Source organism: Phocoena sinus, chromosome 14, assembly GCF_008692025.1.
Source record: "Phocoena sinus isolate mPhoSin1 chromosome 14, mPhoSin1.pri, whole genome shotgun sequence".
Classification (NCBI taxonomy): Eukaryota; Metazoa; Chordata; class Mammalia; order Artiodactyla; family Phocoenidae; genus Phocoena; species Phocoena sinus.
Genome location: NC_045776.1, coordinates 65283310 through 65298547, shown reverse-complemented (window position 1 = coordinate 65298547; position 15238 = coordinate 65283310). Strand labels below are relative to the sequence as shown.

The 15238-nt window shown below is 47.6% G+C and overlaps 1 gene segment (V, D, J or C); it reads left to right on the top strand.

Moving 5' to 3' along the window:
• The first annotated feature begins 5112 nt into the window (after positions 1 to 5112).
• LOC116765019 lies at positions 5113 to 6560 on the top strand. The segment is given in 3 exon segments: positions 5113 to 5171; positions 5294 to 5705; positions 6545 to 6560. Coding segments are annotated over 3 exon segments (474 nt in total).
• Positions 6561 to 15238: the final 8678 nt, after the last annotated feature.

Sequence of the window (15238 nt, the reverse complement as noted above, 5' to 3'; positions counted from 1 at the left end):
CACAGGTGGATGCCTGCAGGGAATTCTGGGAGGCCTCCTGTTTGTCACCTGGGAGGATGACCTCTCCCCCATTCCTGGGAATGGGATCTGTCCTGTCCTCACTGGGTCTTGGGCAGAGGTTGTGTTGACTCAGCCCCGCTCTGTGTTGGGGTCTCTGGAGCAGAAGGTCACTATCTCTTGCACCCACAGCAGCGGTAACATTGGGAGTTACTCTGTGTACTGGTACCAGCAGCGCCCGGGCAGTGCCCCCACCACTGTAATCTACAAGGATGACCAGAGACCCTCCGGAGTTCCCAGTCGTTTCTCTGGCTCCATTGACACTTCCTCCAGTGCTGCCTACCTGACCAGCTCTGGGCTGCAGCCTGAGGACAAGGCCAACGACTACTGTCAGTCCGGTTATGACAGCAACAAGGACACAGCGCTCCAGACCCATGGAGAAGTGAGATCAAAATTCCCTAGAGCCTCCCTGTCCTGGGTCTGCCCTTGACCCATCCCCACCAGGGAGGGCTGAGTTTTTCCCTGTGCTCTTCTTGAAGGCTCAAGCTGGACTTTTCATGAGTTCCTCTCTTTTCTTTCCAAAATATAATTTTTTCCTCTCATGTCTTGATAGATGATCTCATAATCCTTTGCAATCACTGCATGGAGGAGCTTTAGTTCAAATCAGGGTTTCTGAACCTCAGTATTCCTTGTGGAGGGGCTGTTCTGTGTATCGAGGACATTTAGAAGCATCCTTGGGCCCCACACATCAGATGCAAGTAACAACCTACTCTCCATATTGTGACACACAAAAAACCTCCAGCCATTTTCAAATGTCCCATAGGAGGGCAAAATCACCCCAGTTTGAGAACTACAGGTTTTAAAAGAGCATGATCTCAGCTATTAGGAAGGCTTTGGCTTTGAATCCTGTTTATACCATCAGCTGGGTGTACGGATGTATCATCGCCCTATGCTTCTGTTTTCCCAACTTAGGCAAAACAATAACACATAATTCAAATGATTGTTTTGATGGATGAATAACATTCTAAGCATCATGAGATCAGAGAACCTATGACCCAATCATAAGGAATCTCCTTCCAACTGGAGTGTGATTTTTGGCCAGATTAGGTGTGTGATTAATATTTTAAAACTTTATACAAAGCACATGAAAATCTCTCTTCATTTATCCCCACAGGGAGCATTTTTCAAGCATGGGATACAAAGATGAAGACATGAAAAGGTCTGGTATTCTAACAGTTTACATTTTAAGATGGGTATGAGAAAACAGACCAGGACAGCAGCAAAGATGGGTGTATTAAAATGTCCTTTCTTTGGGCTTCCCTGGTGGCGCAGTAGTTGAGAGTCCACCTGCCGATGCAGGGGACGCGGGTTCGTGCCCTGGTCCAGGAGGATCCCACATGCCGCGGAGTGGCTGGGCCCGCTGGAGCTGCTGGGCCCATGAGCCATGGCCGCTGAGCCTGCGCGTCCGGAGCCTGTGCTCCGCAACGGGAGAGGCCACAGCAGTGAGAGGCCCATGTACAGCAAAAGAAAAAAAAAAATGTCCTTTCTTTTACCAGAGTGTTTAGGTTCAAATTTTGCTCTGGTTCTATTCGGTTCTCTTCAAATTTTGGTCCTTGGACTTCCACTGTTCAGTACATATAGTCTCCATTAGCAGAATGTGGGTATTTATATTTCAATTTACGTTAATTAAAATTAAGTAAAATTTTAAATTCTATTTCTCAATCACACTTGCTGCACTTCAGCTGCTCAATGGCTGCATGTGCCTCATGGCTACCATTTTTGAGAGTGCAGGTAATAGAACATTTCTACCATGGCAGGAAGTTCTACTGGACAGTGCTGACTTGAACAATTCACTTGTCACTCAGGGATAAAGGCAGCCCATTTAGTAAAAAGTATTCTTGTGAAAACTCTTCTGTGTGCTGTGAGGCATGGTTCTTTTGGATACAACTCTAGGGTATCTTTTTTTTTTTTTTTTTTTGCAGTACACGGGCCTCTCACTGTTGTGGCCTCTCCCATTGCGGAGCACAGGCTCCGGACACACAGGCTCAGCAGCCATGGCTCACGGGCCCAGCCACTCCACGGCATGTGGGATCTTCCCGGACCGGGGCACGAACCCATGTCCCCTGCATCGGCAGGCGGACTCTCAACCACTGCGCCACCAGGGAAGCCTGGGTATCATTTTTTATGTGCATGAATTTTAACCAGGGAGTGATGATAATAAAAAGAGTAAAAGAGAGATCTGGATATGCAGACTGAAAAGACTCCCGACCATACTGGCAAGTATCCTATGGGGGACAGGTGGGATTTCTAATGCTCCTGCTGGCCTTTAGGGTTTGCTCCACTCTGTGTCAATGTGGGGCCTTTAAGATCCCAGATTTGTGTCTCGTGTGGACTGATCTGGTGTTGGTAGCCGATCTCCAAGATGCTCTCACTGACTCCTGGTATTCTTGCCCTCGTACATAGTGATTAGAGATGACCTGTGAAACTAATGGAATATTGAGGAAATGACTGTGTATGACTTTCGATGCTACATCATAAAGGACTTCCATTGTGCTGTCTTAGATCACTCGCTCCGGGGAAGGCAGTTGCCATGATGTGAAGACTCTCAAGGAGCCCTATGGGGAGGTTCACGTGTCAAGGGACTGAGACCTTGTGCAACCAGCCTTGTGACTCAGCCAAACTGGAAGCTGGTCCACCAGCCCCAGTCAAGCCTTTCTATGACCATCACCTGGTCAAAATCTTGACTGTAACCTAACAAACAAACTTGAGCCAGAAACACCCTTCCAGGCTGTTGCCAACTCCCTGATTCACAGAAACTGTGGAATCATACACGTTGTTGTTCTTAGCTTCTAATTTTGGAGAAATTTGATGTGAGGAAATAGATAATGAATACATTAAGAGATGGACATGGCAATGTGGAGAGGGTGTAGGCATTGGTGGGGTTAAGCCTTAATGTCTACTGTTAGTGAAATGTGATGAGACCACACTGGACTCCCTCACTGCTTATGATGTCAATGGATTGCCTAATAGCTTTTCCTTATAACCCATGGCTTCGTTATAAATGTCCCATATGAATTATGCACAACCATTATGCCTTGTCAAGCTTCTTTGAGTAAATCTTTTTTTTTTTTTTTTGCTGTACGCGGGCCTCTCACTGTTGTGGCCTCTCCTGTTGCGGAGCACAGGCTCCGGACGCACAGGCTCAGCGACCATGGCTCATGGGTCTAGCCGCTCCGCGGCATGTGGGATCTTCCTGGACCGGGGCATGAACTCGTGTCCCCTGCATCGGCAGGCGGACTCTCAACCACTGCACCACCAGGGAAGCCCCTTTGGGTAAATCTTTGACTATAAGATAATCGAAGGACACGGGCCTCTTCCACACTTTGATATTTCAGTATTGAATTCTTTAAAACAAGGTACCTGACCCTCTTTATTATCTTTATTTTTCACTCCCCCACCTTTATCAGACGTAAAGATTAATGTAGACAGTCACCTTATGTATTCCTTTGAATAATAAGGAGCATCTGTGTACATTTCTGCCCCTTAACTAAAAGATAGAGATGTTGCTTTAACAAGAGGGGTCATCCAATGGTAAAGATGAAAATATATATATATATCAGGTCCGAATTCAGTAGAGCTAGGGAGTGAAGTGAACTTCCCAAACTAGATTTTAGAAGAGACTCTCATCTTTTTGTCTAACTAATCAGGAGAGAGTCAAGTCCTGGATTTTGATGGAATATGTCCATAATAGGAGGAAAAAACAACACTTTAGGGTTCATCAGCCAATATGGCATTGAAGACCCTCTTCAAGCCAGGAGAGCAAAGGAAGAGGAAGGAAGAGAGAGCCTCTGGTGTTGGCAATCTTACCACAAAGACAATGGTGAGTTTCACCTCGTGAATATCCGGGGGCCTCACGAAGTGAACTGATGAAGAACATTCGTATCTTCCGTTGACAAAGGCTGGTGTTGCCCCTGGGAACATCTTCACCTCTCTGTTCTCTCTGTCTCTTGTCTCAGCCACAGCGGCCTTCTTTCATCTCCCTCACATCTGGCACACTACTGGCTTGTTCCACTCTTTTCATAAGTATTTCTGGAATGGATGGAAGCATTTTTCTAAGTGAGAAGTAGCCATTATGCTGATCTTTTAGGGTCCTTTGTCCAGACTGTGCTGACTCACCCATCCATGGTGTAGGAATGTTAGGAAGAACTTTCTGAAACATGCTGTGGCCTGACAACAAAAGCATCCAAAAAATGCCAGACCCAGAAATATGAGACGTTTTGCCATTTCCCAATACCCTACACTATTTGGTGTCTCTGAATACTTGAACACTCTGCTACACCTTCTGAGAACCCTGCCCTTCTCTAGAAGTGTTGCTTGCTTTGTTGCTCCACAAACAAGACCACTACTCTCCAGTCCATTCCGACCCAGATGACCAGTCACCTCCTTCCTGTTGCCCTCTTGAATGGGCTGCTCAAGTCTTTGTTCCCAAAGCCATCTGCTTTCCCACCTCCCTGCAGCCTTCGCCACGTGGTATGGTGGTCATATTTCTTTCACCTTAAAATCTAGAAAGAACTCAGTTGAGAAGGATGTTTCTTAATATCAATTATCAATGGACACTACAGGGTGTGGTCCACAGATATTTCTGGAAAGACAGTGACCAGGCTTTCAGACCAACGCCGTTAACATAATTTCCACAGAGAAACTGAAGTTCGAATTCATTGTGCAGTAGGGGGCGCTGTGGGATTTCCCCAGGTCTGCACAGTGGGTGCCCTCTGCTGTGTAATCACTCACACTCTCCAGGGCTGGGGCTGTGTTTGCTGGTGGAGACTCAGGTGCTGTGTCCTCTCTGGGCTGGGCAGGGTCTCCTGCTCAATGGTCTGTGTCAGGTCCCAGCAGCTGCTTCCTCCCTAGTCACTCCCATGGGGCAGGCTCTGAGTCTCACCCATCAGCCCCTCTGTCTAAAGAACCAAGTGCAGACCACAGCTGGTCCTCAGCGTGGAACAGAGGTCTCCAGTATGGGAAACAAATTTACATGAATAGCCCCTCCTCCCTGAGGCCACTGAAAGAGATAAGAGATGTCTGGGCAGCCCAGCTCCAGTTCAGGTGTCTCAGGAGGGCTGCATTCACCATGGCCTGGACTCCTCTCCTCCTGATGCTCCTGTCTCACTGCACAGGTGGGGACATTCCTCAGAGACACAGAGCAGCCCCACAGTCTATGTTAGCCTCTCTGGCTCAGAATCTCAGGCAACTCAACTCTGGTCCCTGCCCCAGCACCCACATGTGTCTATGTTTGCAGGTGCCCTCTCCCAGCCTGTGCTGACTCAGCCATCCTCCCTCTCCTCATATCTGGGAGCATCAGCCAGACTCACCTGCACCCTGAACAGCGGCTTCAATGTTGGTAATTTCTGGATACGTTGGTACCAGCAGAAGCCAGGGAACCCTCCCAGGTATCTTCTTACCTTCCACTCAGATTCAGACAAGCACCAGGGCTCCGGAGTCCCCAGCAGATTCTCTGGATCCAATGATGCATCAACTAATGCTGGGATTTTGCTCATCTCTGGACTCCAGCCTGAGGACGAGGCCGACTATTACTGTGCTACATATCACGGCAACTCAAAGGCTTTCACAGAGCTCCAGACCCATGGAGAAGTGAGACAAAAATCTCCTCACTGCTCTGCTCTGCTCTGCTCCACCTCCCCCAGCATCGGGTGGGCCCTCAGAACTGCACAGACAGAACCTCTCAGACATCCCTCAGTCCCGGGCCAGAGACCCTCAGGTTGTGGCCACATCAGGGTCAGAAGAGACCTTGGCCCACAGGTCCTATCCCCTTGATTCCCCGGGTTCACTTCCTAGCTCCAAAAAGGCCTTCATCTTTGAGTCCTCACCTGTGAAGGGGAGATCAGGACATTGTCTGCTTCATAGGGTTGGGAGAGGATTAAATGAAGTCACAGATATGAACTCATTGCAGTGTGCGGCCCAGACCAGCTGCTGTGATCACCGTCACCACTAATTCAGCCTAGTCTAGGACCAGATGTTCCCAGAATGTTCTCTTCCTATTCCCAGACTCCTGCTCCTCCCCTGCTCCCCATTCTCAAGACTCACCCATCAAGAGAGGGAATTTACAGAGAACTTGTTTTTCACTTGGAAAAATCTAGATTGAAAACCTGGATCTTTCAAATACTAGACGTGCATCATGGACCTGCTTCTGAATTTCCCAGTGTGTTAGTGTCATTGTCTGTAGCGTGGGCACAAAGTACCCACCTGATCAACCTGGTGGGTAGAGTGCATGGGATGAGGTACACAGAGTAGTGACAAGAATGGTCAGTGCTGTCTTCCCTTCATGACCTCAAATGTCCACTGAACAGTGCTCTTAACTTGAGCCAGCCCTGGCTCCACTATCCAGAGAGCCTGGAAGAGACACCTCCCAATCATACAGACACTTTGGACTCAAGAAAAGAGTCCCAGACCAGGTGGGAGAGGACGGCAGAGTGTGGGTGCAGCAGGTTGGGGTGGGTGCTGCTGGGTGTTCCCTGTGCTTCACCTGCAGTGTGCACCTGGTGTGACGGGTTTCTCACCCCCAAGAACGACCGTGGGAACTGCAACCTGTTGATGAGAATTATGACCCAGAGGTTCTAAAGAGAAGAGGGCACCAGTGTGATTTCAGGGTTCTCGGCAATATTTCCAAGGCTTAGAAATGGAACCTACAATGGTGAATCCTGAATAGAAAATCCAAAGAACCAACCCCCTCCAAATTATAGATTTTCTCAATAGCTGCACTGACTTGTCCCAGAAAGAGTGTGAAGATGCCCTGCAACAAACGGAGTGCTGATAGCCTGGTCTTGTGGGGTTATGTGGAGTGGGCAATTATGCACAGGGGGAAATCTTGTTCCCTGACCTTCACTTCCTTGTGACTGTGACCTCTCAAGGTCTTTGTGGGAACAGAGTACAGGCTTCCCTTGGGCCACCAATTATCACAGATGGCTCCACAGAATAGAACCCTGCAAAGGGCCAGAAAAAGCAGAGTAGGACAGAGATTTGGGTAAAGCGCTGTGTATGATTTACAGTTCTCTTGAGAGACAGAACCAATGGGATGCAACTCTATCTATCCATCCATCCTCAAGTGGGTTGGGTTGTGGACAAAGTGAGCAGGGACCCCAAATCTCACCTCTCCCTATTTTTTATATCTTTTAGGTTTCTGTTTCTTTCTAGGCTCTGTGGACACATCCATCCATGATGTTGGAGTGAGATCTCAAAAACAAGTTCATTTATAGCAGAAAATCAGCAACATATAAATGAACAAGAAAAGCTTGCTATGGCCTGGCAAGAAAAGCATCAAGGCAAGAGTCCTGAACATGTGGACTGAGGAGATCTTGACTCAGTGCCATCTGAGATGGAAACTCTGGCTTCAGGTTGGCCAATGGATGGTTCCTGAGGGTCCCTTAGACCCTGTCCTACAAAAATGCTGGTCATTAGGACCAGACATGGGATGATCTTGACACAGAGTTCCAGACCCTGGAGGACTGGAGACTCAGCCATCCCCTGTCCTCCCACCGTCAGGCTATAAACGTTGGCTGCCTGTGCGTAACATTACATCAAGGGTGACCTTGCTCCTAACTATGCCACCACCACCTGAGGACCTGAAGACTTTTCAAGGACTTGTGGCTTTGAGGGTGGCTGGACTATTTCTCAACCTCATCACTGCTCCACAGGCAGAAACTTTATCTTCAGGACACAGAATCCTTCAGGGCAATTGATAGAAGGGCCAGAGGGAGGCTGACACCGGCCGTGCCCAGCACAGGAGTTAAAAACTACTGGAATAGACCATAGGTCATCCATTCATCCAGTACCTGGTCTTCATCTGTTAAGAACCCAAAGCTATAACTACTTTTTCTTGTCTGTACTCAAACCCTTCCTGGTGGCCCTCTTCCTGTCCTCCTGAGGCCACAAGCCTTCACCAACTATTCTGGTCTCCTGGGCCTGAGCCTCTCACCTCTGGGTTAACATGTTCCTTGTAAGCTCCCTGTCCTTAGATGCCAGGCTTCCTTGTGAAGGCTGGCCCTCCTGCAGACACAGGAAACCAGGGGTGAGGCTACTCTGAGAGTCGGCTGGAGGGAACTGTGATGGCTGTGGATCCATGTCCTCAGTACCGTGTGTCCCTGATCTCTGGGCTGCCAGGATTGCAGGTGTGTGGTTCTTTAACTAGATCAGGAGAACTATGCTATGGTCCATGAGGGCAAAAAGGAGACAACAGTCTTCATTTTCTTATCATTCAACCAAGGCACTGGCCTCAGGGCTTTCAGTTCCCGGGAAGATTCTAGAAATGGAAGATGAAGGCTGTATAGCAGGAGTTGGGAATCAAACGTGAGAATCAGTAAATGTTAAGCTTTATAATAAATCAAAGAGAAATAAAAGGGAGGATCAGTCATGAGGGCAAAATGAATGAATTTGTTTCAAAAACCACCATTTTTTGGCTCCTTTCTCAATGCATAAGATTTGAATAGAAAAACATACTTTCCATTTTCAATAAATGATTTAGAACCTGCCACTTAAATTCTATCACCATTTCTGCCTTTATAAAAATAAATATAGAAATGAAGAAATACAGGAAACTTCCTTAATGGCTTAATGATTATGTATCTTTAAACTGGAGAAGAGCATTGTTCCTCCAGGTGAAATGCTAGAATTGTTTCCATTTTAATCTGATCACACATGATGGCTGCTGGCCGCTCCTGTGAAAGATTTTAACCTGGGATTTGCATCAAACCAATAATAGAAGTAAAAAAAATGAACATATTTTAAAACAAAGAATCAATTTACATAGAAGCCTAGAGATTGTACCGAAAATTCATTGGAATGAATATAAACATTTTCAAATTCTCAATTAATAAAAATACTATATAATTTTAAAATTATATAAATTTAAAAGTACTTCAAAGTGTATGTTGTTCCAGTCCCAGTATTAAAAAAAAAAGTAGAAACTTTGACCATATATGCAGGAAAACAAAAATTCAGCAAGGAACATAAAGGAAAATTTGAACAAGGGGTAAAATATTTTCTTACAGGAAAACACTGAGTAAAAATGTCAGAAGTGAGTAGACAGGTTATACAAGCACTTTTCTTATTTATATTATTGCTTATTTATACATGTTCTCCCTTGAGAAGGTGCGTGGGTGGGTGTAAGCAGAGGTGACAGTGCAGAGCCCTCCGATGTCAGAAGGAAGAATGGGTAAGTGATCAATGTCAGTAACTGACACCACACAGGGGTTACTGTACCTTCTGGAATGTACGTCCTAATAAAATTTTATTGTATTTTAAAATTTATATTTTGTATGAATAATTATTGATTATCATCTTGTATACGGAAAATCTTTTCAAACATAATAATTAGAATTTGTTTAGAATTTAGAATTTGTTTATCAAATTCTAAAACTCTAAGTTTAACTTAGAGGGAAGATCCACCCTTATTACTCAGGACTGAAGGGTGTCGTGGAACATGGGACTTCCAGTGGTGAAACCAGGAACATCCAGGGTAAACAGGGATGAGTTACTTACCATATTATAATTGAACATGTGTAATAGGTCTTCAAAATGCTTTTCCAGAAATTTCACTTCTGGATGGTGGAATAATTTATCTGCTGAGAATGATAAGGTAGGTGACATATTACAAGTTACAATTAGTAAGTTATAATTCAAATTACACGATCATCTTTATAGGACATGAGAAAGATGCCAATATAATGAAAACTGAATTGGGCTAGTGCTCTGTGGGGAGAGCTATTATGCTCATCATTGCAGGCGCTTATGCACGATGAGAATTTCCTGAATGAAAACGTTGCACCATCAGAGAGCCACTGTCCAGGTCTGAGAAAAGAGCAGAGAGGTGGTGGATTAGATGGATTATGGAAGCCAAGTGAGTAACTAGAATAGACCTTAGGAATTTTATTTAAAAATGTGTAGGATGCCTGAGTTTTAACCTGGCAGAGTGGAGACACCCTGTATAGCACATGGACTAAACTAGTAATAGAGCTAAACTAGTCATTTAATAACTCTCATTCATTTCTGGTAGTCATGGAAAATGGTGTTGGCCAACTATGGAAGACAGACGAGATTTTTAGAAAGCTAAGCATACTCTCACTGTACGATCCAGCAGTTGAATTAGGTGTTTATCTACATGAGTTGAAAAGGTGTGTCCACGAAAGAAGCTGCATATAAATGTTTACAGCAGCTTTATTCATAGTTGTTACAATCTGGAATCAAGCAAAATGGCCTCCAATAGCTGAATGGATAAACAAACTGTGGTACATCCACCCAATGGGACATTATTCAGTGATTAAAAATAAATGAGCTATGGGGTCACAAAAAGAAAGGGCGATACAAAAAGTAAATGCATATTACTAAGTGAAAGAAGCCAAATCTGTAAAAAGTAAAATACAGTTACTGTGTGATTCCAACAATATGATACTATGGAAAAGGCACATTTACTGCCTAGAGACAGTAAAATGATCTAGAGTTGCCAGGAGTTCGGGGATAGGGAAAGAGGGCTGAACAGATGGAGCAAAAGGGATGTTTAGGGCAGTGAAAATATTCTGTATGTTAATGGGATGGTGGTTAGGTGACATCACGCACTTGGTAAAACCCATAAAACTGTGTGACACCAAGAGCGAACTCCAATGGAGTTTAGTTGATAATAATGTATCAGTATTGGTTTATGCAGTTTTACCAGTTGCCCGAAACCAATGCAAGATGTTAAACTGGTGGAAATGTGGAGGGAGTAGGAGGAATATGTGGGAATGCTCTATAGAACTGGATTTTTATCTGAAGGAATTACACATCTCCTTGTAATTAAAACCCAGACCAAAATTATGTCAACTGTGTATTTACAGCTCTAACCCTGCTTGTGGTTTCCAGCCCCGGAAGAGGTGAAAAACTAAAGAGTGAGGCGGGGGAGGGGCGGGGAGTTGGTCCAAAGAGGCCTAATCAATAGGAGCTGCATCTCGTTTGGGATTTTCAAAATCCCAAAGGACTGAGACCAATGAGATGGTAGGAGTAGGGGGGAGGGAGTGTAAGAGGTAAGAATTCAAAGAAGGAGATATTGGCCATTCAAGTAACTGAGAACAGTTGCTTTTAGCCTGTGCTGTGGGTTGTTGGGGTAGGGAAGGCTCCTAGGAGGAGCTCCTTGGAAAGTGGCCGGAGAGCAGGAGAGGCAGGTAGAGACCAGACCATTGTAGTGACCTCAGGGGACGTAGGGTCATTGTTGGACTGTAAGGTGGGGGTGACACACTCCCGTTGGCCTTTCTACACTAACTCTCCAGCTGCAATGGGGATAAAATGCACAAGTCAGGGAGGTGGGTTTGTGGGTCTCATCCTGGGAGGAGAAGGTGGTGGCCAGATCCAGGTTAGTTTGGGTGGAAACTGGGGTGTGTGAGGCGGGGCTAAAGGTGGTCTCACCCGCTGAGCTCAGCTCGGGAATGTCCATCCCAGTCCTAAGGGAGCCTGGGTGTGGACCGCAGGGGACGCTGTGCGCCTGTCCCTGAGGGTCTGTGGGGGGACTCTCAGCTGGGAATCCAGGCCCTGGAGCCCTGCCTTGTGCCCTCTGCTCTGTGCTCACCGGTCTAGCCGCTGTGACCACGCAGGGCCCAGGGGAGGCTCCCCAGCCCCACTCCATGCTCAGGTCTCACCCAATTTCGGCCCAGGGTCCCCAGGGGAGGGGTCATTTGCATGGAGGGGTCCTCTGCTCTCCCATGAGGGACAAGGTAAGAGAGATTCTGTGCAGGTCCCCTGTGGGCTCAGAAGCAGAGCTGGGGTGTCTCCACCATGGCCTGTACCCTTCTCCTCCTCGGCATCCTTGCTCACTGCACAGGTGAGAGGCGGTGGAAGCCGGGAGAAGGGATTCGGGGACACCTGGGCCGCTTTATTCCTTCTTGTGGAGAACATGCTGTGGACAATGGCCCAGACTCACTTCTCTGTGTGTCCCCTCCTCTGTTCCAGGGTCCTGGGCGCAGTCCAGGCTGACGCAGGAAGGCTCCATGTCAGGTTCTGTGGGACAGACGGTCACCCACTCCTGCACCGGAAATGGCAACAATGTTGGAGCTAATATCGTGAACTGGTACCAACAGATTTTTCACGGGGCCCCCAAAACGGCGATGCTCGCAGGTTCTCTACCCTCAGGGATCCCAGACCTGTGCTCTGGCTCCACGTCTGTCAACACGGCCTCTCTGACCATCTCCGGGCTCCAGCCTGAGGACAAGGCTGATTATTACTGTTCAACGTGGGATGACAGCATCAGTGGTAACACAGCGCATCTGACCCACCCGGAACTGAGACAAAAACCCACCCCCTCTCCCCGTGATCACCCCCGTGACTGCCTGTGGCAAATAAGGAGGGTGACCGTGGCCCAGCTTACAGCATGAGGGTCTGACTGTCCAGCACCCACCCACTTTAAAGGGTCAGTGACACAGGCTCCATCTCATACTGTTTTCATCATAGTTTCATTGAGATATACTGCGCGTGCCAACAGGTTCACCGGTTTCATGTGCACGGTCCAAGGGTGTTTAGCATATTCACAGAGTTGTGTAGCTATCACTGTATTCTATATTCTTTTTTTTGGCCTTGCAGCGCGGCATGCAGGATCTCAGTTCCCAAAGCAGGGACTGAACCCGAACCCCCTGCAGTGGAAGCTCAGAGTCCTAACCACTGGACCACCAAGGAAGTTCCGGATCACCATATTCTAATTTTAGAACCTGCCCACATTCCTCAGAGAACGTCCCCACCCATTCGTGATCACACCTCATCACACCTCTGCTCAGTCCTAGGGAACCACTGCTCCACTTTCTGTCTTTACAGATTTGCCTATTCTGGAAATTTCATATAGATGGAACCAGAAAATAGGTGTCCTTTGTGACTGTCTTAGTTCATTAATTCTTTTGCGTAACATTTTGACGTTCCATCTGTGTGGGTCAATATCCATTTTTTTATTGCCAAATAATACTCCATTGTATGAGCTGACCACCATTTGTTTACCCTTCAGGGACATTTGAGTTGTTTTTATCTTCTCTTGGCTATTATGCAAAATGCTGCCAGAAATATTTGTGTACAAGTAGTTAGGTGTTTTGTTTTTGGTGGAAGTATGTTTTCACTTCTCTTGGGTAGATGCCTAGGAGTGGCATAGCTGAGTCCTATGGTAACTATGCCAACAGTACATTTTGAGATTTGAGGAACTGTCAGATGTTTTCCAACACAACTGCCCTGGTTCGCATCTCTACCAGCAATGTATGTGGGTTCCAATTTCTCCCTGTCCTCACCAGCAACTGTTATTATCTCTCACTTTACTTTATAGCCCTTCTAGTCTGGGTGAAGCAATATGTCATTGTAGTTTGCATTCCCCTAATGACCCCTGATGCTGAGTCCCTTTTCATGCTCTGTAGGAGGCTCTGAGGCCCTCCCCATGGATCACTGACCTTAAGAACCTTTAAAATGAGTCAGTGCTGAAATCACACACTCAGCTTGTTCCCCTGGGCTCAGCAGAAAGCCCTGTTCAGGGATAGAATCGCTCTCAGAGACCAGAGAATGGGCGGCATGAGGCCCCCTCCCATGTGAGGACCACTAGGCAGGAGTGTTCTGGGATCTGCCTGGGGGGCACTGCAACTTCAGGCTCACGAGCCTTCCACAGGGCTGTTCTGGAGCCTCCCCTCTGAGCACGACTCTCCCTGGCACCACTTCAGGAAAACAGCAGCCCAGCAGGCGACTCCCTGATGTCTCAGCAGAGGCCCCTCCCCTGGGAACCAGGACTTGGACGCAGCTTGGATGCCCCTCACCTCCCCCACGCAAAACCGTTGTCAGGAACCACTCAGTCCACACGGACTCCGACAACCTCCTGACAAAGAAAACGTACAGACATCCCAGGAAAGATGAACATTCCATACAGGGGATAAAACAAGACTTGCATACATGTAGAAAGAGATCCATTGATGCTCAGGATGGATTGCAATGAAAAAATCTGAAAATTATGCTTATTTAGCTTATCAATAGTTTCTATTTATTTTTAAAAATACCTGTCAGAATTTTGGAGAAATGAGACCTTTTTTCTAACATTTGTGTGAAAAATTTTAAATCCAGGAATAGTCTAGGACATTTTACAAGTGAACAAAAATGAAGAGAGATATACATGACTAGATAGTGACACATATTTACAGCGAAAATAATTTAAAGATTGTGAGGCTACTATAGAAACCACACACAACAAACAGACAAACAAAGATCAATGTACACTGTGTGGGAATCCCAGGAACTGGGAACCACCCTGGATGTGTGAAAGGAGACAGGGACCAGGTGAGCTGCAGAAACTGCTGAGCCCTCAGGTCCTCAGGTCACCGCGAAGTTGTGCTCTGTGACCCGCAGGGGGCGCCATGGGACTGCCCTGGGGTCCCTGCACGGCTGCTCAGGGAGGACCTTTCACTCTAGGAGCTGGGTCTCAGGGCGGGGCCTGTGCTCCCTGGTGGGGACTCAGCAGTGTGTCCTCTCTGGCTGGCAGAGGCCCCTGAGCAGGGACCTGCGTGGTCTCAGCAGGTGCTTCCTCCCAGGGGGTCCCAAGGGGGAAGCTGCCCTCCATCCCCTTGAGTCTGGGCTGTGAGCTGAGCTCCAGCACCAGGGCTCAGGGAGGGGCTGGGTGGGCCCTGGGTGGACACCCATTTGCATGGAAGCCCCTCCTCTGGCAGAGGCTGGGGGAGAAAAGGAGGCCTGGGGCAGCCCAGCCCCACTGTGGGGACCAGGGGACTGTGAGCACCATGGCCTGGACTCCTCTCCTGCTCGTGTTCCTCTCTCTCTGCACAGGTAAGACAGGCCTCAGAGACCAGGGCCCATCCCAGCCTGAGGAATTCCTTCTGGCTCAGGTCCCCAAGTAGCTGCCTCCTGTCCCTTCTCCTCATCTGATGTGTCTGTGTCTGCAGGGTGCCTCTCCCAGCCTGTGCTGACTCAGCCTCCCTCCCTCTCTGCATCTCCTGGAGCATCAGCCAGACTCACCTGCACCCTGAGCAGTGGGTACATTGCTGGCGGCTACCACATATTCTGGTACCAGCAGAAGCCAGGGAGCTCTCCCCGGTACCTCCTGAGGTTCAAGTCAGACTCTGATAAACACCAGGGCTCCGGGGTCCCCAGCCGCTTCTCTGGATCCAAAGAGGCCTCGGCCAATGCAGGGCTTCTGCTCATCGAGGAAGTGAGACAAAAACCCCTGGGCCCACAGACC